General features: G+C 49.8%; 2 protein-coding genes, 1 long non-coding RNA gene and 2 other non-coding genes across 8 annotated transcripts in view; 2 read left to right on the top strand and 3 right to left on the bottom strand.

Annotated features, from left to right (window-relative positions):
- The window catches only part of RAB26 (RAB26, member RAS oncogene family), a 208113-nt gene extending 205010 nt beyond the window's left edge, over nucleotides 1-3103 (top strand). The window contains exons 7-9 of the mRNA XM_075899858.2: nucleotides 431-487; nucleotides 980-1056; nucleotides 1615-3103. Of these exons, the coding sequence (XP_075755973.1) occupies nucleotides 431-487; nucleotides 980-1056; nucleotides 1615-1717 (237 nt within the window). The 3' untranslated portion in view covers nucleotides 1718-3103. The remainder of the gene's footprint in view (nucleotides 1-430; nucleotides 488-979; nucleotides 1057-1614) is intronic.
- A 5423-nt stretch (nucleotides 3104-8526) lies between these two features.
- LOC112546843 (uncharacterized) lies at nucleotides 8527-10703 on the bottom strand. Of its 3 annotated transcripts, none has more exons than XR_012896215.2 (3): nucleotides 10571-10703; nucleotides 8976-9007; nucleotides 8527-8680 (listed from the first exon to the last, which is right to left on the bottom strand). It is a non-coding gene; the product is annotated as an uncharacterized LOC112546843 (long non-coding RNA). The 3 variants fall into 3 exon arrangements; XR_012896216.2 differs by having other exon boundaries at nucleotides 10450-10587; XR_016346907.1 differs by lacking the exon at nucleotides 10571-10703 and having other exon boundaries at nucleotides 8976-9901.
- LOC112546853 (small nucleolar RNA SNORD60) lies at nucleotides 8811-8895 on the bottom strand. The gene has a single exon (XR_003090566.3). It is a non-coding gene; the product is annotated as a small nucleolar RNA SNORD60 (small nucleolar RNA).
- LOC112546854 (small nucleolar RNA SNORD60) lies at nucleotides 9072-9154 on the bottom strand. Its single transcript, XR_003090568.1, has one exon. It is a non-coding gene; the product is annotated as a small nucleolar RNA SNORD60 (small nucleolar RNA).
- Nucleotides 10704-10943: 240 nt separating the features above from the next.
- Nucleotides 10944-27367, top strand: part of TRAF7 (TNF receptor associated factor 7) — a 42812-nt gene continuing 26388 nt past the window's right edge. Inside the window, exon 1 of one of the 2 annotated variants that reach the window (XM_075899854.2) lies at nucleotides 10944-11101. The gene's annotated coding sequence lies outside the window, so the exon portion shown is untranslated. Of the gene's footprint in view, nucleotides 11102-20556; nucleotides 20706-27367 lie in introns of those variants that run through there. The other variant, XM_075899855.2, reaches the window with a different exon arrangement.

Raw genomic sequence — 27367 nt, forward strand, 5'->3', positions numbered from 1 at the left:
CTCAAGGCATTCATCAGGCAGAAGTTAGTGATGTTTCGCATCCCGCTGGCTACCCATGGAAGTAGTGGGAAACTGAATGGCTAAGAGGGTTTAATCAAGCTCAAGTTAATGACAGCTATAGATGGAACCCAAGTCCCAGTTCTCGCTTGCTCTGAGTATTAGCCCATATACCCTTATTCACAGAGCAACAAATGGCACAGAAAATGCAGCCTTATCTCTCCTTGTGCTCACCCACTGCCAGCACATCTAGGAGAAAAGATGCCTCCTCATTTAGCTCAGCTCTGATAAATGAAGTGTAATTGACTGGTAAAACTGGGGAGGGGAGAATGGTGAATGACTATACCATTCATGTCAGCATCAGCCTGTACTCCACAGTTTTGTCTGACATTGCTCTGATCTGTTGCAAACTACTCTTTGTTATCGCTGCTAGGTGGACTCGACCCAGGACAGAGTGGTAAAACGGGAAGATGGAGAGAAATTAGCCAAGGTATGTGCTTTTCCCAGATAAAATAGCTTGTGCTGCAGATTTGCTTGGGAAAGTGGCATTTACTGCTAAGTTGGGAGGCTAGATTAACTAAATAATGAGCCCCTAGTGCTGCAGAGTTCATGCTGAGGTCAATCTGTAGTGAGAAGGAACCCCACATGATGTTGCCTCAGATTGCTTGGCTTTTTCATTTCTTGTTTCTTTTCTGCCTTGCTCTGCCTCTCCTTGCACTTCCCCAGCTCCTTCTCACTGCTCACACTCCCCTAAATATCACATCTGCTTCAAGAACCCTCTTTGGCAGCATCAGGTCCCCAAGCCTTTGTCACTTTGACCAGTGGGAGTCAGGTGGGTATGTTAGCAGCTCGGTCTGGAGATGGGCTCTCTTGTACCAAGCAGACAGCATGAACCCATGGCCCATTCCGGCTCCTGGATGGGTTGAACCGAGATTCCTCCATGATTAATGGGTCTCCTATTGATGCATACCTTGTCTTGCAGGAATATGGAGTGCCCTTTATGGAGACCAGCGCAAAAAGCGGCTTGAATGTCGACTTGGCCTTTACAGCCATTGCAAAGTAAGTTAATTAGCCTACTGATGCCTCTCCTGGTGGAAGGCAATCCAAACTGGCACAAAACAGTGCGACCAAAAATCTTCCCTCTTGCCACCACACTGTCCTCTATCTTAGCATTCCACAGTACAGCAGGAGTCAGCTGGTTTCAGCATCAGCCCCCACCTGTCACCCAGAAATAGTCACAGCACCCTCTTTAAGCCAGCCTCCTGTGCTTGTTTCTTTTGTATAAGTGGGAAGTTCTTAGAATTGGCCCTTTAAAAACCATTAAAGCAGACTCCATTAATTTGTGGTACCAATTGTGTCTAAGGGGTAAGATGAGTTGATTCTAAAGCTTTTTTACATTGCCTTGAATGTAAGATTTTGATTTAGAAAAGCACTTAAACGTGTTTATCTTGACATATGAAACCTAACTTGAGTGTAACTTCAATCACATGCTTCCCTGAAGTACCTAACCTAGTCCAGCTGAAGATGGCATTGGTAAAGGGTTTTCCTGCTTGTGTTTTGCTCCTAGTGGTTCCTTTTACAGGCAAAGGGATAACCTTGTATCTGTCTCTCCTGCAGGGAGCTGAAACACAGGTCCATGAAGCTGCCCAACGAGCCCAAATTCAAGCTCCATGATTACGTGAAGAAGGAAGTCAGAGGCTCGGGATGCTGTAGATCCTAAAGCGCAGGCTCCAGCAGCCAGGGCAGCTGTGCAGAGACTCATGCCAAGTGTTCATGTGCCACACTCCCTCCTCGTGGACAGTATGTGCATGTGTGTTCATTGTCTGTGTGTTCTCATCAAGGTGAGCTGAGACACGGAGTGAAAGAAGAAAAGGCTCCTTCGTGGCAGCCCTGACATTCCAGGCACTGCTGTCAAACACCCCATTGTAGTAGTATTCGTTAATTACACACTGTGATCACTTTAGGTTGGGTGTAACATTTCAAGTTCCTCCACGGGACAAAAAACATCTGTCCCAGATCAGTCACTGTGAACCTGACTGTTCTTGTGAACTAATGGTTGCTAATCCTGACCTGAGTTTAACAGACTTTCTCTAACATGTTGAGAGAGGAGTTTGGCACTGGTCCGCATGCACATCTAGGCACCAGGAACTCCTCTTATCAGGATGGCTACAGTTGTTCTTGTTGTGGCCTTGGGCCAGTCACTTGACTGCCTTTTGCCTCAGTTTCCCCACCAGTAACAGGGGGAAGATAACTTACCCAGCAACAAAGGGCACTGTGAGGATTGTTTGAAAAGCACTATAGAAATGCTAAGTATTATATGACTGAAGGAAATTTCCCACTCCATTCCATTTTTCTTTTCCTACTCACTTGGAATTAATTATGAAAGTATTTTGACCCAGGGCACAATATGTATTATTGAACTAGATAAATACTCAAAAGCAGTTTAAGGCAAACGTTTTTGTAGTCTCTCCCTTGTTTCATGTGTCAGTTTTACCATGTGTAACATACATTCCTTGAGGCATCTCACGCTCTGCCCTGCAAAAGACAAAGCTTAGCTGTCCAGTTTTGAGTAAGCTGCTGCAAACATACCTGTTGTACAGAGAAACCCTAACTGTTTACATGTTTGATAAAGGCTTTTGTGTTCCATTATTGCTGTTTCCAGTATTCTAAGTAGAAAGTCCCAACATATTGCAGCTTATCCTAACGTGGGTGATAACATTTTCAGAATGCAGCGCTTTGATTTCTTTACAATTCTCTTGGGATAAATCTTGCTTTCAGTTGAAGAAAACCAATGAGAATGCTATAGATTTTAACTGTACAGATTTGTTAAGAGCCTGATGCTAGCGTTGTTCATTGGAATCTTCCCTCGGTCTTTTAGCAGGGTTATTTTTAAGGCATTTGTAAATGCAAATCTGAATCTGGATGCTTGGGAGAGTTGAGGCGCATTGTTACCAAAAGGGGATTTTTATCTGCAGATAGTTGCAAATTTAATATTTACAACAACCAGCGTTTATTGGACTGTATTTCCCAGAACTGCTTTAAAATAACTGTTTATCACAGGTTTCAGAGAGGTACCAGTGTTAGTCTGTTTCTGCAAAAACAAGGAGTCAAGTGGCATACCCTAAAATGTAAGTGCCACCCAACTCCTCATTTTATTTCACAATCAGAAAAAACCCCACAGGTTGCAAGCTAATACAGGATCACTTAGCTCATCAAATCCAGCTCCTTGTTTTCACCTGAACTGGATTAAGATGTGATTGTGCCTTGCTTTCACACCTATAACTTGCTGCTGCCAATGGGATCTTGGAGTTTGAAGGTATGCAGGATTCACACAATCTCTAAAGCAATGAGCTCAGGGCTTCAAAGTGCCACTTTTCCCCCCATGAAAATTGCTTTAAAAGTGAGTATTTGTACAAAGAATTACAGCTTCAAAAGTATAGATACTCTGTTAAGTTAGTCTGATGCATTTAGTAGCAGCACAAATACAATGAAGCTTCACAAACTACAACCCAGACCTAGTTAAAACATGGCCTTTTTTCCTGGGAATTTTGTTTTAAGTCTCCCATTTATTTCTTCAGGCTTTCGCTTATTTTCATAAACTAAAAATGTGAAAACCTTTTACCAAAAAAGGTGTCAATGTTTTGATGAGAATCTTCAGAGCAGTGCAGCAAATACCTGTGATAGCTTCTAGCTGACATAACAGGACAGTGGTTTTGGCCTGAAGAGGGAGATGCTGATAAATCCCAGCTCTCTGCTGAAAGTAACTGACTGCAAGAGGCAGGTGACTGGAAAGCACACAGGGTGCTGCTCTGCCAGGCTACATCTACTCTGCATGTGCATTCTTGCACAAGTAAATTTACAGTAAAGCATCAGAACAGAGGGCTTCTTGCACAAGTGTTATTCCTCTCCCCACAAGACAGAAGCCCTCTTGTGCAAGAGCTCTTGCGCAAAAAGTTAGTGTGGATGGGTAACAGGGGTTTCTTGTGCAAGAAACCCCTATGGCTAAAACGCCACCAGAGCTTTCTTGTGCAAGAGAGCGTCCACACTGCCATGGATGCTCTTGCACAAAAGTACATGGCAGTGTGGACACGCTCTTGCACAAGACCTTTTGCACAAAACAGTTCTTGCACAAGAAGCCTGCAGTATAGACAGCCTCCAGAGTTTGCATGCAGTGAACTGCATCATCTGAACACTGCTTCTGAGCTGTCATCTGTGAAGCTAGTGTGCCCTCCTGCAGGAAGAGTGAAATGCATCTCCTGCAGTGGATTCAGCAAGCTTGTCTGATTCCTGTCCCCCCCCCCCCCCCCCCATGGGGATAGTTGAGGTTGATAGATCACAAGCCACACTCCAAAAGCAGAGCAGCTTTTAGAAAAGATGCTGACCATTTGCATATTTTAATTGGTATTTGTTTAATCAGTGCAAAGAGGATTTAATGTCCCTTGGATGATCAGCAGTTGCTTGTTCTCTAGGGAAACCATTGTGAGTAAACTCAGACCATAGAGTGCTTCTTCACAAAAGGCTACCTTTATAAAGGTAGCCATGGAGTTTACAATAAGCAACATGTTACAGACCACAGAACTATCTACTTTTACTTTAAAAAACTTTCAATTCAATTTGTTTTCACTCTTTGCAAGCTTGTAAGAAGTAGCAAGGCCAGAGGGGGAATTGAAGATTACACAGATGAGTCTGGACAATGTGCTCCTTTTGCTGTTAAGTAGCTCCTTCTGCCCACCTAGCTAGGGGGATGTTAGGTATTGTGTAACTGAAGTCATGTAACCGCATCAAATTTTAGCAGTTACAGGATTATTTGATAGTCCCTGGGGCAGGGCCAGCAGCTACTCCTAGGGAACCTGTGCCACCTCACTCTGCTGCCTCTGATACAGAGGCAGCAAGCACAGGCTGGCAGGTAGGAGCTGATTGTGAGGGGAGACTATTTAAAAACCAGCTTCTACTCAGCTATCCCATGGACAGGGGCTGCTCTGTGGGATGCCAGAGCAGCCTCTGTCCACAGGGAGCTTGGACACACTCCAGAACAGGGGCTACTACAGCAAAGCAGCTTCTGTCCACAGTGAGCCCAGGCTCACCAAGAACAGAGGCTGCTTTGCAGCAGCCTCCTCTGCCCCTCCCTCCTTCACTGCATGTTAGGCAGCAAGGGGGAGGCAGGTAGGTAGGTCTGCAGAGCCAGCATATGCAGAAAGTCATCTTAAAAGCTGGCTCCTCACATGTATCAGAAGCAGCCAGGGGGAAGGGAGGGTCCAGTGCTCATGGAAAGCCACCTTAAAGCCAGCTCCTAACCCTTGCTGCATCTTATAGAAGATTAACAGAGAAGCCCAGACTGATTGGTTAATCAGGTAGTCATCAACACATTGACATCCCTACACCTAGCTGCTGAATAGTTTTTTCTTAGCTAGCCAACCAGCCTCATTCCCTTAGACTGCACTTAACCACCTTGACTGAATATTAATGGGAATAAGTGGCACTATTACTGACTTCTGCTACTGACTGTACCAATATTCCAAGTCACTACAGGTTGAACCTCTCTAGTCCTCTGGTCTGGCAAGACTTTAGTTAGCCACAAGTCCACTTAAAAATAGGTGTGGCCAAGTTTCCAAAAGTCCCATAAGGTTTATTTTCTGGCATCAGTCCTGGCTGCTCTAATTTACCCCAAATATCTTCTAAGAGACCAATGAAGAGTGGAAGTGTTGGTAATGCTGCTAGACAATACTGACCTCCCATGGTTCAAGAGCTTCTCTGGTTTGGCACCAGTCCAGTCCCAAGAGTGCCAGACTAGAGAGATTCAACCTGTTCCATGTGTTTGCTGAACTCTCAGGCAGTTGTCTAGGGCTAGGAGTAGACCTAGTAGAAAAACGTGGGGACATTAGATCACTTACTGCCCAAACTGACAGTACAGTGATAACCTAGCTCTGGTCAAAATTTGCCTCTGGGTAACTTCCTACTCCTGATCTGCGCCTTCTACTCTCCTTTGGCTGTGTCTAGACTGGCAAGTTTTTCTGCAAAAGCAATCGCTTTTGCGGAAAAACTTGCCAACTGTCTACACTGGCCGCTTGAATTTCCGCAAGAACACTGATGATCTCATGAAAGAAATCAGTGCTTCTTGCGGAAATACTATGCTGCTCCTGTTCGGGCAAAAGTCCTCTTGCGCAAAAGGGCCAGTGTAGACAGCTCAGATTTGTTTTGCACAAAAAAGCCCCTATCGCGAAAATGGCGATCAGTGCTTTTTTGCGCAAAAGCATGTCTAGATTGGCACGGACCAATCTAGACGCTCTTTTCCGCAAATGCTTTTAACAGAAAACTTTTCCTTTAAAAGCATTTGCGGAAAATCATGCCAGTCTAGATGTAGCCCTTAGGTCTAGTAGTAGTGTGAAACGCTTAACTGGAAATTGACTGAACCCACCACTAGTGAAAAAACATGGGCCTTTCCTTAGGTACCTAAGTGAATTCAACTATAATATAACTGGAAACTGTTAGATTCAGCTTTTCAGTGGTTCACAGCACCTGAATTTTCTCAATACTGAGAAGCATCTAGGCAGCCATTGCAAACCCTCATTCACTGAAGATGCCAAAAAGTGATGGCTAATTGTAAACCCCTCAGGAAAACTCACTAGCGTACTTAAAGTTCTGGCACAGTGCTGCCATTTTAACAAAGCATGAGCCTTGCTAACCTGAAAAGAACCCCCGTTTCCATAAATCAGCAAAAAATTTCAATGCCACTAGAGTGGGCTCTCCTGCCTTCCTACCCCATTAAATCCCATTTTGAAGCAAACACTACTTAGTTCATTTTTGCTAGTCAAACAACCACCTCTATCAAATTAACTGATGTTTTCTGGTGAGAATCCTAGATTTGACAAAATGCTCCACTGCACCAGATTCAAAACCACCTGCTGTTTGACTTCAAGAGTCTATTTCTCAAAACTAACTTCTCTATTGCAGCACCTCCTGGGACTTGTACAAGTTCTTGGCATCTATTTTTACATGGGCTTTTACTGCCACCAAGCGACGAAGAATTTACTTAGTACATTCAATTGTAAACAACCCTAACAACTCAGTGTTATGTGCACTAATCAATTGCTATTTCTTGTTTTACAGCATTTGTTCTTTTCCTCTTAAATAAATTTTTTTAAGTGAACCTCTTTGCAATGGTATCTTGATTTCTTAAAAAAGAGCACTTAGCTGAGTAGAAAAACCAACACCATCAGCTGTTAAGTTACCTCACCAATTCGTTCTCATCTCAGCTACACTTAACTCTTCAGCTGCTTTCAGCACAGGTTCAGATGCACCTACTGCAAACAAACCATTAGCATAGCCTCATCTAGAGCAATAGGCAAACATGCATTTGATACACATTCTCAATGTGAGGTGACAGATGGCAGACACTAACCCTCTGCCTGTCCCTATAATGCAGACTGGATGGAGGCCCCTACTGCGAATAAAGTTGAAAAGCTCTGCCCCCACCTAAGTGACAAATCTCATTTGTATTTTGTACTATTGATTTTTTGATTGCACTACTCTTCAGCTGTGGTGCTCTAGAGCAGGGCTACTCAATTTTGGAAGCCCTGGAGGCCACAATGATACTCTTAGCTGAGGGCCGCAACAAGTGTGGTTGCATATACAGGGCTTGACAAACGCTGGCAAGAGCTACTCGCCAACCCCGCACCGCATATGCGCCAGACCGGCACTGCACATGTGTGCAGTGCCAGTGAATGGGGCACATGGAGAGACCGGCTGATATCTACTTGCCCGTGATGAGTAGAGTCAGCAGTTTGTTGAGCCCTGCTAATACATATATGCAAATATCTCCTTTCACACTGATAGGCATGAATACAAAGATTAAGCTTTAAGCCACAGTGCCAGACCCAAATGTGGCCAGTGAGAGCCAGTCAGCACCTTTGGGGCTTTTCCCACAATACCCTGGTGCTCCTGGCACCTCCTCTCTGGGGGCTAGAAACATCAACACCATGTATCTGTTCCAGCCAGCCTATCCACTTGTGTCTTTCAATGCTCACCCTACTCTCGAGTGCAAAGTTTCAAACACTGGGGACTGTCAAACTGACTGGGTTTAAATAACTGTTTGGTCTTTTCAACAGTGGAATTTTGATGTGAAATTTCTCAATGCACTATAGCGAACAGGCTAGCACGGAAGTCCAACAGAAGAAACGCACCCCATTAAGATAAGAACAATGCTTGCAGATTAGTCTTCCGGATACAATTATTTTTTCCTCCAGGCCACTTTAATAGCATGTTCTTCTCCTGCTCTTGTACCAGACCACAGGCTTGTAACCAACAACAGCAATATATATCACAGTTCCCCTCAAGTTCCCATTTTATTTAACGTATATGCTATATTTGTATATGTAAACAAAGCCCTTTGGCCCTTGAAACAGTACTGAACATCATGGCATTTTACACACTGGCACCCAAGAACGTTCCGAGCAGCACCAAAAGCCTTCTGCCACTTATCGCTGGCATGGTATGTGAAGCAAAAGCCCAACACATTAAAAGAACAGTGAATGGTTTCACTTTTTTAATAGTCACATCTCAAATATACAATATACCTGCCATCCTTAATTGCAAGCACCTTTAAGTGAATCCAATTTGAATTAGTGAGATTTACAGTCCTTTTGATGCCAACAATGCAAGTGAGCGTCTTCAATCCATTTCATTCCTACAGACAGAAAACAGCATTAAATTCCGACCAGTAAATACAAAGACACACATAGCAAACCAACAACCCCAACCCATAATTTAGGCTTCTCTTTTCCAATCATTGCCCCAACAAGATTTAAAACTAGTCTGAGCCTCAGCAAGAGAGCATCATCAAATACTGCAGCTACAGTTTTCAGACGAGGTGTCAGAAATGAAAGTAGCTCATCATTGGCTCCTTTTGAGGTTTGCTGGCCCAACTGAAACATGCTGAGCTCAGGGCCTCATTTTACCAAGAATCACCGGTCCAGACTCACCTCAAATGGCACTGAACAGAGCAACAAACAACCTAAAAAAAGACAACACTGTTAATACACTTCAAACAATAAATAATAATTATCAGCACAATGGTGTAGCCTCAGCCATAAAGCGTAATCAAGTACTGCTTAGGCAATACTCATACGAGGTGTCAGAAATTGAAAGTTCATCACAGGCTACTCTTGGCAGGACAGCATACATACTGCAATGATTAATACAGTAGCTTGTCCTATCTCTAACTAAATATATTTCCAACACTAACAGATTCAAGGTTAAGTTTATATCCAGAAAAAATAGGTGCTTTAAAATCCCAGAGAATCATAGAACTGGAAGGGACCTCAAGATGTCATCAAGATGTCATCCAGTCCCCCCACACTCATGACAGGATCAATTGCTGATTAAAAGTGCTGTCACATGGCTGGAAATAGGGTAAATATTGCATTTTATTAATATCAGCTGACTTAAATGGGGCTTGCATGTTATGTAGTCCTGCCTTAATCTTTGTATTCATGCCCATCAGTGTGAAAGAAGCTATTTGCATGTATATGCAACCACACTTAAGTTGCGGCCCTCTGCACGTGCTGTATCATTGTGGCCCCCGAGGATTCCAAAGTTGAGTAGCCCTGAGCTGGATCCGGATTTCCCAAGCTTTTTCAGCCACAGAGCCCCTATGGGAGGGGCAAACCAGATACGACCCCGGGGCTGTATCCAGCCTAGCAAGTCTTTCAATCGGGCCCCCGGAGCACCCCATTGGACCCACAAGCAGGGAGCAGCCCCAGAGCTCAGAGCAGCTGGCTGCCCCCCCCCGCCTTCGCCCAAACTCCCTCAGACGACCCCCCCCGCCTTCGCCCAAACTCCCTCAGACCCCCCCCGCCTTCGCCCAAACTCCCTCAGACCCCCCCCGCCTTCGCCCAAACTCCCTCAGACCCCCCCCGCCTTCGCCCAAACTCCCTCAGACGACCCCCCCCGCCTTCGCCCAAACTCCCTCAGACCCCCCCCCCGCCTTCGCCCAAACTCCCTCAGACCCCCCCCCCGCCTTCGCCCAAACTCCCTCAGACCCCCCCCGCCTTCGCCCAAACTCCCTCAGACCCCCCCCCGCCTTCGCCCAAACTCCCTCAGACCCCCCCCCACACCCCCGAACCCCTTCAGCCCCCCGCCTGCACCCCAGACCCGCCCGCTCCCCATAGAAAAGTGCGGCTCTCGACCTCTCGCTACGGTCTTGCAGTAGCCCCCCCCCCACCCCCCGCCTTATGGAGTCCTAAAACTTGGCAGCGCTCTTCGGAACGAGACCCGACAGGCCCCCAGACGGGGGGGGGGGGGGGGGCTGGATTTATTTCTTATAAATTCCTGTCAACGAAAGCAGCCGGGAATTAGCCCCCACATGGGCCGCCCCCCATGCAGTGGGGCCCGGCTGCCACGTGCGAATACCCCCCCCCTTAGGAACCGAGTTAGAGCCCCCCGGCCGGTCCGCACCAGGCTGCGGCGCGTCTGACCCCCGGCCCAGCCCAGCCCCAACGACGGGGGCGGTCATTGGGCCGCACGCCTGGACCGGGCCTCGCCGGGCCCCTTCTCCTCACGGCGCCTCAGCCCTCACCTCAGCTCTCTGCGCGCGGGAAAGGGAGCGCGAGCCCCCCGCCGCGCCCTTTATAGCCCCCGCCGCGCCGCCATTGGCCAGGCTCTCCCGGCGCGCAGCCAGTTGCGCACAATCTGCCGGCCGCAGCCCCGCCTCCTCCGCCTGTAATTGGGCGCTGCTGCCCCCTCGCGCCAATCCTAGGCGCGACGCGTGTTTAGACGCGCGATTGGGCGGTGGGTGTGAAGGGACGGACGGCGCCGACCAATGGCGAGCTGGCTTGTAGCCTCGAGCGAGCCGGTGAGCTCCAATCAGGGCACGGTGGCCTGGGGCTGCTGGGATTTGTAGTCCATGCGCCGTGGGGTGCGCTGCGCAGCCGAATGGCGAGGGGCGGGGGGATTGACAAGGAGGGACTACACATTCCAAGGAGCCCTGGGACTTGCGCTTCCGGCCTGGCAGCAGGCGCCGGGGCAGCTGGAGGAGGCGGAGGGAACGTGGAGGGGGGCACTATGGGCCGGGACCGGCCTGTCGCGGTCGGGCCGCCGCCGCCAGCAGGTGAATGGGGACCCCGGGACTGGGGAGAAGGGGGCGGGGCCTGGCCCTGTGGGGGAGGTCGGGGGGGCTGGCCCTGTGGGGCGGGGGGGCTGGGACTGGGGGGGGGGGGGGCTGGCCCTGTGGGGGGCGGGGGGGGCATGGGTGGGGCTGGATGGGGGGGGCTGGCCCTGGGGGAATCGGGGCGGTTGGCCCTAAGGGGTGGGGGGCTGGCCCGGGGGGATCGGGGGGGCTGGGGGGGGGGGAGCGGGGGGGGGGGCTGGTCCTGGGGGAATTGGGGGGCTGGCCCGGGGAGGGGCTGACCTTAAGGGTTTCGGGGGGGCTGGCCCTATGGGGATTGTGTGGAGGACTGGCCCTGTGGGGATGGAGGGGCTGGCCCCATGGGGATTGGGGAGGGGGAAGCTGGCCCTGTGGGGATTGTTGGGGGTCCTTGGATGAGAGTCGGGGAATGGAGGGGAGTGACTATGGGGGGCTGCAGCTCAGATGATTGAGGGGGGCTGTGAGGGGAGATCGGGGAGCAGGTGTGGTGCGGCTGCAGGAGGAGAAGAATGGAGGTGGGGTGGGGTAGGGGGAAGGCTGTGGTTGGTTGTGTGACAGGGGCACAGGTGTGATCTGTTCTCAGTGCTGCACGAGGGCGCTGTCTATCTCCCCTGCAACGGGGGAGGTTGGTTTGCTTCCTCACTTCAGGAGTTAAGAGGCTGTTGGCCTCTGTACATGGGCGTTCATGTGAGTGGCTGCGCTCCTGTTGGTTAGATTGGCCTGGGAATGGCAAGGGTGACACATTATTGCAACATCTGTTTGACAACTGTGTGGAGGTGCTAAGACCTGCGGTTGGCCACTGAATAAAACTATGCCTACAGCTCTATGGGATGTCTCTCCTGATTGCTGCTTCCTTGTCTTTTGCTAAATCCAAACTGGGGGTTGGGGGGGGGGTGATTGTCCAGTGCATAATAGAGCCAGATCTTCTGCCTCCTTATTGGACACAGGCGTCAATAAATCTAGGCTGCCTCTTGCTCTCCTCATCCACAATACCTTTCTCTGCTGTGTGCTATTTTATGTACTAGGGATGTAAAATCCCAATTAGCCGGTTAACCAACGGAAGGGGAGGGGGGTTGTTTCAGCCCGGCCAGAGGAGCCCTTGTCTGCGATGGGCCCCCTACGGGGCTGGAGCAGCTCCCTGCCAGCAGCAGACAGGGAGCTGCTCCAGTCCCCACCACCGAGATAAACATACACATTCCTATTATATGCTTTATCATATGGTACATTTCAAATCTCAGTTGGCTAGTGGTGTTGCTAGGCCTGTCAGGGTCACGCGCTCCTGATTGCCCTCTCTCTCTCTTGATGATCCTTAATAACCACATTTCCTCAAGGTACATGGCCATAGCTTTCCCTTTATTTGCCTCTCCGTGTACATTGAGAAGTAAGAGGGTTATTACTTTGCAGTTGCAGTTTCCCCAAAGATATTTTGGATACAGCTCTTCCCCCTTGGCACAGAACAGAAAATTGCTCTTTGAATCTTTCATCTCAGATATCCTCTTCTGTTCAGCTTCATTTTTCTGCCCACTGCTAGCTGCTGTCCGTGTGACCAGAGCCACTTTCGCCTACTTGACCAGATTTCAACCCGCTGATCTCTTTTGTTCTGTGGAGCTGGGTCGTGTGGGCTGTCTTTCAGTTTAGCTTGCCTACGTGCTGGGCTCCCATTGTAAACCACTGATAAGGAACCTGGCTGCTGTATTCTCAGAGACATGAAAGGAAAAATGAGTGTACACCTCAACTGCTTTTGATGCACATCTCACCAGTCAGGAGCAGGTTACTCTGTTTGCCCTGTGGCGATTAACTATGCTGCAAAGAACTCCTGTTTGGTATTAATGTATCATCTGAACTTTGAAAATGGTACCAAATCATTCCTTTCTGCTCAGGTAATTTCAGTTTTCTACCTGTGCAGTTTCAATTCACCTCTGCCCTAACCCAATTAGCATTGGTGGTAAGTACCTGTTGTGTTTCAGCATAGAATGGCTGCCAGGTGAGCAATCTCCGTGTGGAGCTGGAGTATCAATCTGTTACATTTGCTGCAAGAGCTGGGATGGAAGGGCTGTGTAAGAGGGTGATGCCCAGACTGTGACACTGTTGCAAAAAAAGCAAACATAATTCAGGGAGGCTGTGACGGGTCTGGGCACAGCTGAGGGCATCCGCTTAGGGCAAATTGCTCTAAACTCGGGGCTTCTCCTTACAGCCCCAGACTGGAGACCTTCCCAAATAGGCCACAAACCAGTCACACCGAACGCTTCAGCTGCCAATCTGGCCAGCCAGAAGCCTCATGAGCAAAACCCCTCTGTGCCCCAATCAGCCCCGGGTTAACACACAGGTGAGGGGTTATAGAACCCAATCTCACCTACCCCAAACGGGTTCTTCTGGTCCCAAGAAACCAGCCACAGATCCCAGGTCAATTTACACTCTGGATCTAACCCACAAGAGCACGCTGGGCCAATCCATTAGAATCTACAATCTAAAGGTTTATTACTAAAAGAAAGAAAAGCATGAGAGCAAGGTTGTTAAAGAAAATACATTACATGCATCGAATCAGCCAGCTCTCGATACAGGCTCTTAGCAGAGATGTTATAAACTACTATCTTAAAAGTCTCTGGTGTACATCCTATGTCAGGATGGGTCCACGGTTCTTTCCGGCTCGTTGTTCCCTGCAAGGCTGCATCTGGGATCAGGAGCTAAACTGAAGACCAGCTGGAGGGTGCCACATAGCACTTATACACCTCTCCTGGCCAGAGCTGGTCACAGCAGGTCACATAGTCCATTGACCTATCCTTGTGTCCCAAGTCAGCAACCATTATCCTGGCTGGCTTCCAGGTCTCCAGACATTCCTCAGGTGTGTCTGTGGCACTTCGAGATCTATTGTCTCTGGAGCCTTGCTAATTAGCATAGCCACTGGCTGAACATTCCTTGCCCATTGCTCTGCCTCAGACAGAGAACCTTCCAGCATCAACACAGAGCACATAGTTATAACTCCACACACAGATACCATACAAGTACATGAATAGCATGTACAGAGTCAGTAGAACATAAGCTCTCGTTCAACACCGCACATGGCCCCCTTTGTACCAACTTTTGGGGCAAACACTCCCCCACGGGTGCACCTGTCTGATCCCCTAAAAATCCAGTAACATGACAGAGGCATTAACAAGAGTGTTGTGAGCAAGACACGAGAAGTGATTCTTCCGCTCTATTCTGCGCTAATTAGGCCTCAGTTGCAGTATTGTGTCCAGTTCTGGGCACCTCATTTCAGGAATGATGTGGAGCAACTGGAGAGGGTCCAGAGAAGAGCAACAAGACTGATGAAAGGTCTAGAGAACATGAGCTACGAGGGAAGACTGAAGAATTGGGTTTGTTTAGTTTGGAAAGGAGAAGACTGAGAGGGGACATGACTGCAGCTTTCAAGTACCTAAAAGGGTGTCACAAGGAGGAGAGAGAAAAATTATTCTCCTTGGCCTCTGAGGATAAGACAAGAAGCAATGGGCTTAAACTGCAGCAAGACAAGTTTAGGCTGGACATTAGGAAAACCTTCCTGTCAGGTGGTGAGACACTGGAATAAATTGCCTAGGGAGGTTGTGGAATCTCCATCACTGGAGATATTTCAGTGCAGGTTAGACAGATGCCTGTCAGGGATGATCTAGATGGTGCTTGGTCCTGCCATGAGGGCCGGGGACTGGCTTGGCCTCTCGCGGTCCCTTCCAGTTCTAAGATTCTGTGATTCTATGTACCCTTGTTATACTCACTGTGCAGAATGGGGGCAAGCAGGCCAGCCATCCCCATGGCATCATCCATACCTGCTCCTCTGGGTGTCCCTCTGTCTGAGGGAAGAGAGTAGGTCAGGGAGGAGTGGGCAGAGGGACTGTGCATTGCCCTCCTTCCCCCTCTTCCTTCCCTCTCCTCTGGCTCCATAGAGTTTCCTCCTGAAAATTAAGCCTCACAAGGGGGCTCCAGGGCAAGCCCTGAGGACTGATCTGTGTTGCCGGGTCCTGGTGAGGGAGGCGCACAGTCTCCATGCCCATGGAGCAGTGTCCCTGCAGGATCCTTACTTCATTCTGCAATTCCCCTCAGCAGAAGAATGCTGGGAGACACTCTTGAATTTTCCTGGTCCATAGGGGTATTTCTGCCCCCAGGCACAGACTCTCCCTCGCATCAGGGGAGGTAGAGGAACGGAAGTGTGTGTTCACTGCCGCTCTCTCCGTGTATGGCTGCCCACGTAGGCTAGGAATTGATTTGTTTCCAGGGATAGATGCAAACAGCGATTTATATGCATTTATGTTTATAGGCTTGTTTCGCTGGCTGGGGGTTTTAAAGAGTTCTCGTATAGAGGGGTCTGCCAGGGTGAGCAGTGCAATTTTCTGAATAAGGTAAAAAAAATGCGTATCTAGGGCCTGATCAAAGTCCACTGAAGTCAGTGGAGAGTCTCCAGTTTACTACAGCGAGCAAGGGGCGAGACACTGAATCTGTTTGCAATGGGGATGTCCGTATCCATTGAAAAAGTTACCCGGTTAAACGATATAAGGTAATCACTTAACCGGTTAATTGTGCAGCTGGAGTCCAGCCAGTCCGCCACGGGCAGGGGGCTGCTCTGGCGGGCTGGGGCATCGCCGTTCCATGGGTGGGTGGGCTGCTCTCCCCAGCCCCCTGGTTAACTGGTTACTGGGTAAGCATGCGGGTAAAGCTAATGTTTACCAGGTAGCCAGTTAACCTTTTACATCCCTAGTTTGCAACAGGCTTGCCGAGGTATGTACATGGTAACAAGAGTGACTAGTAGGGATATTAAAACGGTTAACCAGTTGAATGCTAGCGCTTAACCAGTTAACCCTTAAATCAGGGCCTGATATTGGGCTCCACCACCAGCCACCACTGTTGAGTACTGTTGGCCCTCGGCAGCCCGGACTGCTCCAGCACGGCTGGTTGCCACTGCAGTTCACTGGCAAGGGGCAGTTAACTGGTAACTATATCACTAAGCCGCAGAGTCTGGAACAGCGAGTCATTGGCCTCTGTCGAAGGGTTGATGTTCACTTCAGCAGGTGGGGCAGGATGTTGATACCTATGAAAACATGTCCACTGGGTTGGGTGTTAAAATGTGGATTTCCCCTAGCTTTCCACTCGCCCGCCTGAAGATTTTGATCCCAGGCTCTCTGGGAAAGGTTAGACAATGTAGCAGGCTGGGTTGCGCTTGCTTTGTTGACATGTGGACTGTGTTCCTGATGCCGCTTCTAGCAGAGAGAGCTGAGAAATGACCGTGGTTTCAGGTGGGATTCTGCAGGGAATTGAGGGAGTTTGGGGCACGAGGCATTGCTTCCAGCACCGGGTCTACCTGACGTAATACCTGCCCTCGTCTGTGGTTGTCACAAGTTGCAGTTAAGTCCTATGCACAAAACCCTCTTCTGCATACGTCTTGCTCTCCCCTTTGTCACTCTCCCAGGCAGCGGAAGATGAACTGCTCAGGAATGTTTTAGGCCAGGGCAGGAACCTTTTTTGGGCCTGGGGCCGCTGACCCACGGAAAAATCAGTCGGGGGCTGCACACACGTGAGAAAGAAACCCCCCCTCACTGATGTGACCCTCCCCCCATTCCCCTCGCACACCAGAGGCTAGGGGGGCCCAGGCTAGTGGATTTTGTGTGCTCCGGCCCTGCAGTGAGGTGGTGGGTAGGCTGGAGCCCCCAGGCCTGAGGTCCCCACCCCTGTTTCAGGTGCAGCTGCACCTTGCTGAGTGTAGGAGTCGCCGTTGGGGCAGGCTTGAACGTTGAAAAATCAGTTCCGCTCCAAGCTCCTCCATTGCCATGTGAATTGGTGTTACCATCCACCCTAAGCAAGTGGCGACCAACGGTTCCTTCACCCGTCGGCAAGAGCGGGGAGTTTTGTTCCCAGCGGTTTCTCGTTGGTGCAGCTCTTGGAGTGTGCCGGGGCTTGCAGGAGCAGAACCCTGGATACCCACCTTCCCTTATTAGGAGACTGCAGCCGCACTCAGTGACTTGCTAAAGAATCTCTTTGTGGTACAGGGTCCCCTCTTTGTGATACAGGGTCCTCTCTGTGGCTGCCTGGGACTTCGCCTGTTCTCCCCGCCCCAGCAGGAATTCTGCAGGGTTTTGGAGCAGACCCTGGCTCTCTGTGACCGTCGGGGCCATTGGGGGAGGAGGAACGTCTCTCACCTTTGCAGTGCTGAGAAAAGAGGCGAGAGGATGCTGGCGGTCAGCGCTCACCGAGCGGGGTTTAAAGAGCCCCAGGTTGCCAGAGCCTGATTCCAGACACTATTTTAGTCCCCGTCTCAGAAACGGAGTTTGCTCCATTGTAGCCCTGCCTCATTCTACTCGTGGCTTGGTTCAATAACAGTATCCTTTGGTATATATGGTTGTGACTACTTTCTTCCACTATTTGATCTGAGGAAGTGGGTCTGGCCCACGAAAGCTCATCATCTAATAAACCATCTTGTTAGTCTTTAAAGTGCTACATTGTCCTGCATTTTGCTTCAGTCCCTACAGGGAAGGCAAAGATCTGGACAGAGAGGCATTAACCCTTCCTTTACCAATCCCTTCCCAGTGTCTCCATCTCGTTACGTTTGTTGAACTGTATCTAATTGTGCTCCTCACTGGAGAAGCACGGAGGTGAATGCACTGTGCAGTCAGCTCTTCGGAACGCATTCAGCTGTTCCTGCTTAAGGAAATCTGCAGCTGTATTCCCGCCAGGGCTAGCGTCCCCGACTGAAAATGGGGCTTCGTTTTGGTAGGTGCTGCTCATATGCATACTAAGAACGGGGCCCAGCCCCAGAGAGTTTAGAACCTAAATGGATAAGATGGGAGAAGGGGAGAAAGTGTTTTACAGATGAGGAACTGAGGCCCGGGGAGATGAGGTGACTTGCCCAAGGATACACAGGAAAGTCGGTGTCAGAGGGCAATAATCCCAGTGCCTTTGCTCGTATGCTCATTGCTGTGTTCCCCAGAATCAGACTGAGAAATGCCACAATAAACTCAGTATAACAGTCTGGAAAGTGCTGCATTTGCTTTCTGGCAGCACTGTGGCCCAGCTGCCAATGAAATGCCCCAGTCAGGCGTGGCTAGGAAAAGGTAAGTTTCACTCTTGTGAAATATTCCTCCCTGGTGCCGTGCCAGACCAGTGCACAAAGGGTCGGCTCTTGCAAGGACTCCAAAGAGATGCGGTGTTAGTTAGCAGTGCTGCCTTTGATAACCCCTCCCTAGCCTAGCTGGACAACCATTAAAGCTGCATTCGTGCTGCCGGCTGAAACCCCGGGGCCAAGAGGTTTGGGAGATTGTTCAGCAGTTTGTTGTTCTTGATTGTGCAACTTGCCACGGCCAGGACATGCTCTGCCATAGGCTGTGTCATATAACCAGCTGAAGGGGAATTGTAGAGGAAGTGCTTAGGAGGTAAATAAGTTTACTTGGGACTGATTCTGAGTGATGCTGAGTGTCCTGCAGCTTCCAGTTGGCTTTAGGGTGTGCGGTGGGTGCCCAGACGCCCTCAGGGTTAAGCCCTTTTTAATTATGTTTCATCTTTAAGTGTCCCTTCTGCCTTTACACTATACATCTTTCACTGTGGTGATGTTAGTTTTTCAGGCTGCTTATGGCTCCGGTCAAACACACACGCCTCATCCAAAGGGCGTTGGAGAGAAAATCCTTCCCAGTTTGTTTCTGCATCTTTGATTATGAAAACAAGCAGCATTTAAACATCCTTTTTGCTTTTTGTTCTTTTACGTTGCTTGCCCCACGGGCAGCTGTTACTTTGTTCACCATGGGCCTGGAGTCCAGGCCTGCCATGTTTCCCGGACTGGCGCAGACCCCTCCTGGGCTCATGGGGCAGTAGAAGATTCGGGGGAGGAATTTTCAAAAGGACCCGCATTGACCTAGCTCAGCTTCCACAGAAATCAAGGGCAATGTTCCCATTGATTTCAATGGGAGCCGAGGTAGGCCAGGGCAGACACCTCTGAAAATCCCACCACCCAATTTTAAAAAGAGCCTGAAAAAGTGTGTGAGTCCAAATGTCACTGCCAGAACTTGGGTCCATTTTGGTTGTTGCAAACTGCTCCCTGTCCTGTAATGCAGCCTGTGTTGAGCTTTGGCTGAGTCAACAGACCCTTGTGTTCGCCTAGCTCCCATAAACAGGAGAATCTCGAGTCTGTGACTTCAAAAACAACGAGTCGGCCTGCGGCACTGTAGAGACCAACCAAAATATATAGAAGTGGGCAAAGCCCCCTTCCTCAGATGAATGAGAGTGGAAGTAACAGAAACCAAGAGTGATATATAACAGCAGAAGAAGTACCTGTCAATCACAGGGCCTGTGCTAACGAGGCTAATTAAGTGAGCTGGATGCATCCCATACATAGCTTTTCATGTGGAAATGCAGATGTTAAAGGCCAGAGAAATTGGCTTTATAATGCACCAGCCAGTCCATGTTTTTCTTGAAGCCCAGGGTAAGGTGTCAAATCGGCAGGTGAACTCCAGTTCTGCAGACCCGCTCTGGAATTGGTTAGTGAAACTCCTTTGCAGCAGGATGGCTGCTTTGAAATCTGTGCTGGAGTGAGCACCCGGGCAGGGTAAAAAGTTCCCCTCCCGGTTTGTGTGTGTGCCCATGTCTGGTGTCTGATTGGTGCCCAGGTATCCTTTGGCGCAGGGACTGTCCGGTGTGGTCGATATCCCTGGCAGAGGGGCATTGCTGGCACTTGCTGGATAGACCCCATTGGAGCATGTCAGTGGTACGCATCCCTCATGTGATGGCTGATGTGGTTAGGCTGTGCTGGTGTGGCTTGGATAGATGCGTGGCTATATACATAGTGGCAACGTCTACACTAGCCAGTCTTGCGCAAGACTGGCTAGTATAGATGTAGCCAAACAGGAGATTGATTTGAAAGCTCTGGAGGAAGGGCCGCCTCTGTTTCCCCTTGGAGATCACTGGCTGCAGCAGGGGCAAACCTGAAATCTCACAACCCACCTCTTCTCTCCTTGGAGCAGGTTCCTCAGGCCTGTAAGTCCACTGACTCCACCAGGCCTTCCCCTGATCTATGCCGCGGTTAGCTCTTCTGACAGGCTCCCTGCTCAGTAACCGGCTCTCTCTGATCACAACCACCCCGGGGGCAGGTCTGCAAACAGCGAGTTGCCCTTGATTAAACAACTTCACGGTCCAACTAGTTTGGGGAGTTCTGACCAACTTTGTCCCGGTTCTAAAATGCTGCTGGAGCGAGCTCTGAATGTACTGACCTCTCCTGGGAGGTCTGTCCGGTCAGAGTAAATCTGTGTGGGAGGGTTTTCCTCAGTCGTTTCAATCTCTTTGGACTCAGAACAACCGGACAAAGCCGAAATGGGGAGATGGGATTGGCTGAGCTGTGGGATTTTCCAGCTGAATTTACATATCACCCACTTCTCTGCATGCCTTTCTGTTTACATCACGAAGAGCCAGCAATACACACAGACAGGCACGTAGATAGTGGAAGAGACATTTTGAAAGAGTAAAAGTCTGGCCGGAACTGAAGCACTTTGTCCTGGGAGCTGCTTGCCAAGCCTTGCGTCTCGCTTCCAGCTCAGACAGGCCTGGGTGGCTTCCACGCAAGGTAAAGCATTTTCCCCGTGTGAGGCGCAACCTGTGCGTGGCCACAGAGTTTCTTCAGCTGTTGTTTTTTAATCCTAACTGACAAGTGAGGGACGTGAAGGTGCTGTTGTAACCCTGTGCGAAGCGTAGGGAGGAAGCTGGGTGGAGCTGAAAGTCAAGTCTGTGAAGTGGATGTGACTCGTCACCTGTAAGGAAATGCGATACAGTAAGGTCGGATTGTGTCGTTAACCCTTTCCTGTGCAGGGACCAGGGGACTCTGTATTTCCAAAATAGGTCGCCAATACTAAGGAGATCTCAGCTACTCTTAAAAAATGCTGCTCCTTGTAAAATCCTCTGTGTTATTTAAAGGAAACCTGTGCCTGGTTCGTTACTATGGGGTTGGTACATTTTCTAGCTGAAAGCTGCTACGAGATTGCCATGCTTGACTTTGGAAAGCACCATTGTCACAAACTGTATCTTCAGAAATCAGGGGGCCTGTCTCAAGTATCAAAGTGCCTGGGGCTCCTAGACCTCTGCATGACTACCTGTTGCAGCCCGTTCCAATCCATGCCGTCAGTCGTCTCTACAAAATCAGCCTGTTTCTTGTGCTTGGATGCGAGTTGAAAGTTTCTCAGCGGTTGTGAGAGTTGATTTGCCTCGCAGCTGATTGGTTTTGTTTTAAGCAGCAGGGTTCAGGGAGATGCTAGTGACGTGAGCAGACGACGGAAACGCCCTGAAATTGTTCTCTGGAGTGACATTTCTAGTAATGGGGCAGTAGAAGGCATGTTTCCGATGAGTCTTTAAAGCACACCAGTAGCAGCCAGTAGGGAAGCTAAATTGCGATTTAATCAACTAATTGACTAGTTGACACAATATCCATCAACTAATTGATTAGTCGATAAGCGGGCGAAACTGTGGAGCCACAGTGGGGTTGGCTTCTGGCCCTGGGACCTAACCGCACTGCGGCTCTGTCTTTTAAACGTATTAAGAGCCGGCAGAAGCGCAGTGCGGGGACCAGGCACAAGCTGGGAATCAGCTGATTCCTGGCTCACACCTGGTCCCCTGCTACACCTCTGCTCCCCGTGGAGATGGTGCTGGGGGGAACCAGCTTTTAAGCCAGCCCCCCCAGCACCGGCTCCTGCTCCCCTCCTTGCTGCCTCTGATAGAAGCTTATGCTTATCAGCTAGTCGACTAGTCGCTTACGTCCCTAGCACCCAGAGCACGGGTAAAGCAAGCAATCCCATTTCAAAGGGGTGTAAAAAAGAGACACGACATCTGTTTGGGTAATGACCATGGCTCGTGTTTCCCGGAATGCCAGAAGAGTCTTCCAATGGAATTGCTGGCCCCTGCCAGAGGAACGCAGCCCCCATTAGGCTGCTAACAGCCAGCAGCAGCAGTGGGCAACGATTTAGGAAAGGAGGGAAAGAAGACACGGTCATGCAGTGGGGTGCGTTTTAGGAAGGGGAATGTAATGTGCTGCTTTTCGTGTTTGAGGGGGAGGCGGGTGTTCTGCCCCTCGGCAGCAGTTCCCTTGGTAGGGACAAGAATTTCTTCAGTAACGTATTAAACTGTACCACTGGGCATTTGGCTGCATTTACATCCCATCGCAATTCGAGGGAAAGATGGCGTTTAAATTCACAACAACCGGTGGGTTTGCTCAACTGGGGACGGGCTTCTGTTCAGCTGCTGCTTTGCCACATTGCGCTGCCGTGGAGTATTTGGGAAGCTGGTGTATGAACTACGGGAGCTGGGGAAATGGGACGTGTAGAGGAGGAAGGCAGGGTCTGTTTGTACAGTAGGTTCCTGGGTCTTTTATCACAGCTTCTGAGCTGGGCAGCTATTGACATCCTCCAGAGTCGGCCGCTGTGTATTGCTTGTGCACGTGGGCAAATCACCGGGGCTGGGCTGAACTTTGGATGGATGCCTCCACAACCATGGTTCTGCTGCAGGATCTCCCCGCTGTGCCTTGCTTTACTCCACCTGTGAAATGAGAAGAATACTTCCCTACCTACTTCTCTGCGGCATGGGGAGGCTCAGCCAATACATCTCCCGAGGTCTGAACGTGGGGGAGGCTCAGCTAATACATCTCCCGAGGTCTGAACGTGCTGTGTTCACATTCTGAGTTCTCCCGTAAAGCACCAAGTTGAGCATTAGGGTTTGTTTAATTATGGTAGTGGGCTGGGGTGGTCGGTAATAGGCCTGTCGGGCATTTCTCTGGAGAGTCCTTGGTAACTGAAAATGGCTTCAGATTTTTAAAGGTGACTTGTGGGAGCCATTAGTGCCAATTGCAGCACAACTTAATTCTCATCTGCTTTTTCAGTGTAATCTCTTGTAGTCAGGCTCTGGTTTTCAAGTCCTGCCTTCTTAGAATCATAGAATACTAGGACTGGAAGGGACCTTGAGAGGTCATCAAGTCCAGTCCAGTTGCCTACTCTCATGGCAGGACCAAGTACTGTCTAGACCATCCCTGATAGACATTTATCTGACCTGCTCTTAAATATCTCCAGAGATGGGGATTCCACAACCTCCCTGGGCAACTTATTCCAGTGACCACCCTGACAGTTAGAAAGTTTTTCCTCATGTCCAACCTAAACCTCCCTTGCTGCAGTTTAAGCCCATTGCTTCTTGTCCTCACAGGTCAAGGAGAACAATTTTTCCTCCCTCCGACACCCTTTTAGCTCCCTGAAAGCTGTTATCCTGTCCCCTCTCAGTCTTGAATTAATGGAGATTGCCTATCTCATAGGACTGGAAGGGGCCTCCAGTCCAGTCCAGTCCCCTGCCTTCACAGCAGGACCAAGTACTATCCCTCACAAATTTTTGCCCCAAATCCCCTCTGCAAGGATTGAACTCACAACCCCAGGTTTAGGAGGCTAATGCTCAAACCACTGAGCTAGCCTTCCTCCCCAAACCTGCTACTTCCCAAACTAAACAAGCCCAGTTCTTTCAGCCTTCCTTTATAGGTCATGTTCTCTAGACCTGTCATCATTCTTGTTGTTCTTCTCTGGACCCTCTCCCATTTCTCCACATCTTTCCTGAAATGTTTCGGAACTGGACACAAGACTCCAACTGAGACCTAACCAGCACAGAGTGGAGCGGAAGAATGACTTCTCGTGTCTTGCTCACAACACACCTGTTAATGCCTCCCAGAATCATGTTTGCTTTTTTTGCATCACACTGCTGAGTCATATTTAGCTTGTGGTCCACTCTGACCCCTAGATCCCTTTCTGCCGTACTCCTTCCTAGACAGTCGCTTCCCATTCTGTGTGTGTGAAACTGATTGTTCCTTCCTAAGTGGAGCACTTGGCATTTGTCTTTATTAAACTTCATCCTGTTTACCTCAGACCGTTTCTCCAATTTGTCCAGATCATTTTGAATTATGACCCCATCCTCCAGAGCAGTCGCAGCCCCTCCCAGCTTGGTATCATCTGCAAACTTAATCAGCGTACTTTCTATGCCAATATCTAAATCGTTGTTGAAGATATTGAACAGAGCCGGTCCCAGAACAGACCCCTGCAGAACCCCACTTGTTATACCTTTCCAGCAGGATTGAGAACCATGAATAACTACTCTCTGAGTACGGTTAGCCAGCCAGTTATGCACCCACCTTATAGTAGCCCCATCTGAGTTGTATTTGCCTCTGCGGTTGGGTCATTGTCTTACTAGTGAGAGGTGCAGGACTGGGCTGTTAGGATCTAACTTTATAAAAAGGCCCTCGCGCTCCCCAAAAGGGGTCGGTACAGGATCCAGGATACGACCCCACTGCCCATAGACGTGGAAGTGAATCAACCTGCTTTCCCGGCCTCTCCGAAAGACTTGGCAGTAGCTCAGCCTGGAGTGAGGGTTGCTGCAGGAATCACTTGGGGAATTCTCTGGATGATTCAGCTTCACAGCCCCCGTCAGGCAGGTATTGTTAGCCCCACCTTCCACATGGAGAAACTGAGACCCAGACAGATGAGGTGACTGTCCCGCAGCCCCCCAGGCAGAGCCCGTGAATCTGGTCTCCTTCGTGCCTTGCCCACAAGGCTGGCCTGGCCCACGTTCACACCAGTCAGGGGTTGGCTAGATCATAGGGACACTCCTCTGACAGCGGTGGAGAGGCAGAGTCTCCTCCCAGGCAGAGTATGTGTCCCTTTGGCAGCGCGGTGAAGCTAAGACAGCACTGGCCTATGCTCTGCAAATCGGATTGCAGCTCTTGGGCTGCCTGTGTCCCTAACGGCGGAGGAGAGCTCTGCTGAGCCCTGGCGCGGGACTCTGTTCAACGCACCCCACTTCGGGGTCTGCAGTTCTTTAGGAAGTAGAGAAGATGTGATATTCTCGGAGGAATTCGGCGCTCCCGAACCCCCCTCCTGCTTGGTAACCCACCTTTCTATAGGACGAGAAGTGTTGTGGCACCTTTGAGACGAACAAAAATATACATCTAGTAGCACAAGCTTTCGTGGGCAAAACCCACTTCCTCCACTGAGCAGGGGGAAGCCAGTTCTCCACAGACGGCAACTTTTCCGCTGTCCGTCAGACAAGGTTTTTTGGCCTGGAAGCAAAACACAACCCACCCATTCTTAATGCAGCCCGGCAAGTAGGGATGTAAAATCCCGTTGACTCAGTTTACCAGTAAATCGTTACGTTTAGCCTGTTAGCCACTGGAGAGCCAACACCTCCACTCCTATGGGCGGGGCTGCTTGGGCTGGGCCCACCATGGACAGCGACTGCTCCGGCCAGACTGGAGTAACCAGTAAGCATCCGGGTAAGGGTGATGCTCTCCACTTAACTGTTCACATCTCTACTGGCAAGGTGGCAAGAGTTCAACCCATCAAAGCAGATTCTGCATGGACTAACTGATCCCCCAGGAACGGACTCAGGGAAGAGTTTTGCATATGAAGGAGAACCATGTAGTTACTACTTCTCCATCATTGGGTCCTCCACTCCAAGTGCTGCCGCCCCTTTCCTGGCCCAGTGTGCTTGACTGTTGGACCAATTGACCATTACTCCACTCTGGTGCCCTCCCTCTGCCCGGCAATCTCTTTCCTGGGTGATGTGCAGCTAGACTAAAGAACATGTCCCCAGCTATGACCGACGTGGCAGGAGCAAACCTTTGTGATTTGTGCCATTGAAACGCCTGCGACTAGTGAAAGAAATTCCACACCCTCTGGGGCTCACGCAAGATACGACAACAGGCACGCCCACACCATCCACACCACCATTACGCGCGCGCTGTGCATTGCCCGCGTTCTCCACCAAGCAGCCCTGCTCGGTATGATGCCTCCAGTGCAGCCATTGCAGCAGCATGAGAGATGACTCCAGGGAAGCTGGGAGAGAGCAGGAAGAAAAAGACACGTATGGGCCAGTCAGCGCAGAAGGTTGGGAGGTGGCTGCAGATTCCGTGGCAAATCCCACGCACTGTGCAGTAGGAGGTGTTGCAGAAATAGTTCTTTCTCCAGTGCAGTCTGGGTCTGGTAGGTTTCTGGCCTGCCCCATGCCCCAGTGGATGTATCATTGTGGCCCAGACACAGCACGTGAGTTGTCATGTTGACCCGAAAAGAGGAACCTAGAACTGTACTCATGTAGGAGGATAGAAATATTGGGGGAGTCCCTTCCTTGAGGTAAATGACTCTTCCTAGACATAGGTTTCCTGCATCTATTTCTGTCATAAATAACCCGTCCCGGTGAGGATACAGCACGTTTGTGCAGCGCTCGGGGAACTCTGCCACTGAAAACGGGGACACCCCTGGAAGTGAGAAGTTTCACCAGTCACGCTGCCTTGTAGGCTGGCGCAAGAGAAGCCAAAAGCTAAATTGGCCATAGGGAAAATGCTTCCTTCTTGTTTAGTTGCTCCTCTTGGGTGGAGTTGAGGCATCTTGCCTTGGGAAGGGCAGAGTTTTAGGCGGGTTCCTACTTGCAGCAATTCTGGGACCTAGAATTGCGGGGTGAGTACCTGAATCCAGCTCACCCCTCTTGCTGCTTACAATCACAGAATCCTAGAACTCTAGAACTGGAAGGGATCTCGAGAGTCATTGAGTCCAGTCCCCTGCCCTCACGGCAGGACCAAGCACCATCCAGACCATCGCTGATAGATGTCTGTCTAACCTGCTCTTAAATATCTCCAGTGATGGAGATTCCACAACCTCCCAAAATTTATTTCAGTGCAGTTTTTTCCAGTGTTGAACCCCCTGACAGGTAGGGAGTTTTTCCTAATGTCCAACCTCAACCTCCCTTGCTGCAGTTGAAGCCCATTGCTTCTTGTCCTGTCCTCACAGGTCAAGGAGAACAATTTTTCTCCCTCCTCCCTCTGACACCCTTTTAGCTACTTGAAAGCTGCTATCCTGTCCCCTCTCAGTCTTCTCCTTTCCAAACTAAACAAGCCCAGTTCCTTCAGTCTTCCCTCACAGCTCATGGTTTCTAGACCTTTAATTATTTTTGTTGCTCTTCTCTGCACCTTCTCCAGTTTCTCCACATCTCTCTTGAAATGTGCTGCCCAGAAGTGGACACAAGACTCCTAATCAGCGCAGAGTGGAGCGGAAGAATGACTTCTCGTGTCTCGTGCTTACGGCTGGTCGTGTGCTCTAATGCGAGGCCGGTCTGACTGCTTCCTCTTTTTCTAAATTGTCTCTTGGTAGAAACAGGGAAGCTGCATTAAAAAATAAGTCGCAGGGCAGAGTAGCTCTGTGGATCTGGATCTGGCCAGGCTGG

The sequence above is a fragment of the Pelodiscus sinensis genome, chromosome 15 (assembly GCF_052426305.1).
Source record: "Pelodiscus sinensis isolate ZL-2025 chromosome 15, ASM5242630v1, whole genome shotgun sequence".
Taxonomy (NCBI): Eukaryota; Metazoa; Chordata; order Testudines; family Trionychidae; genus Pelodiscus; species Pelodiscus sinensis.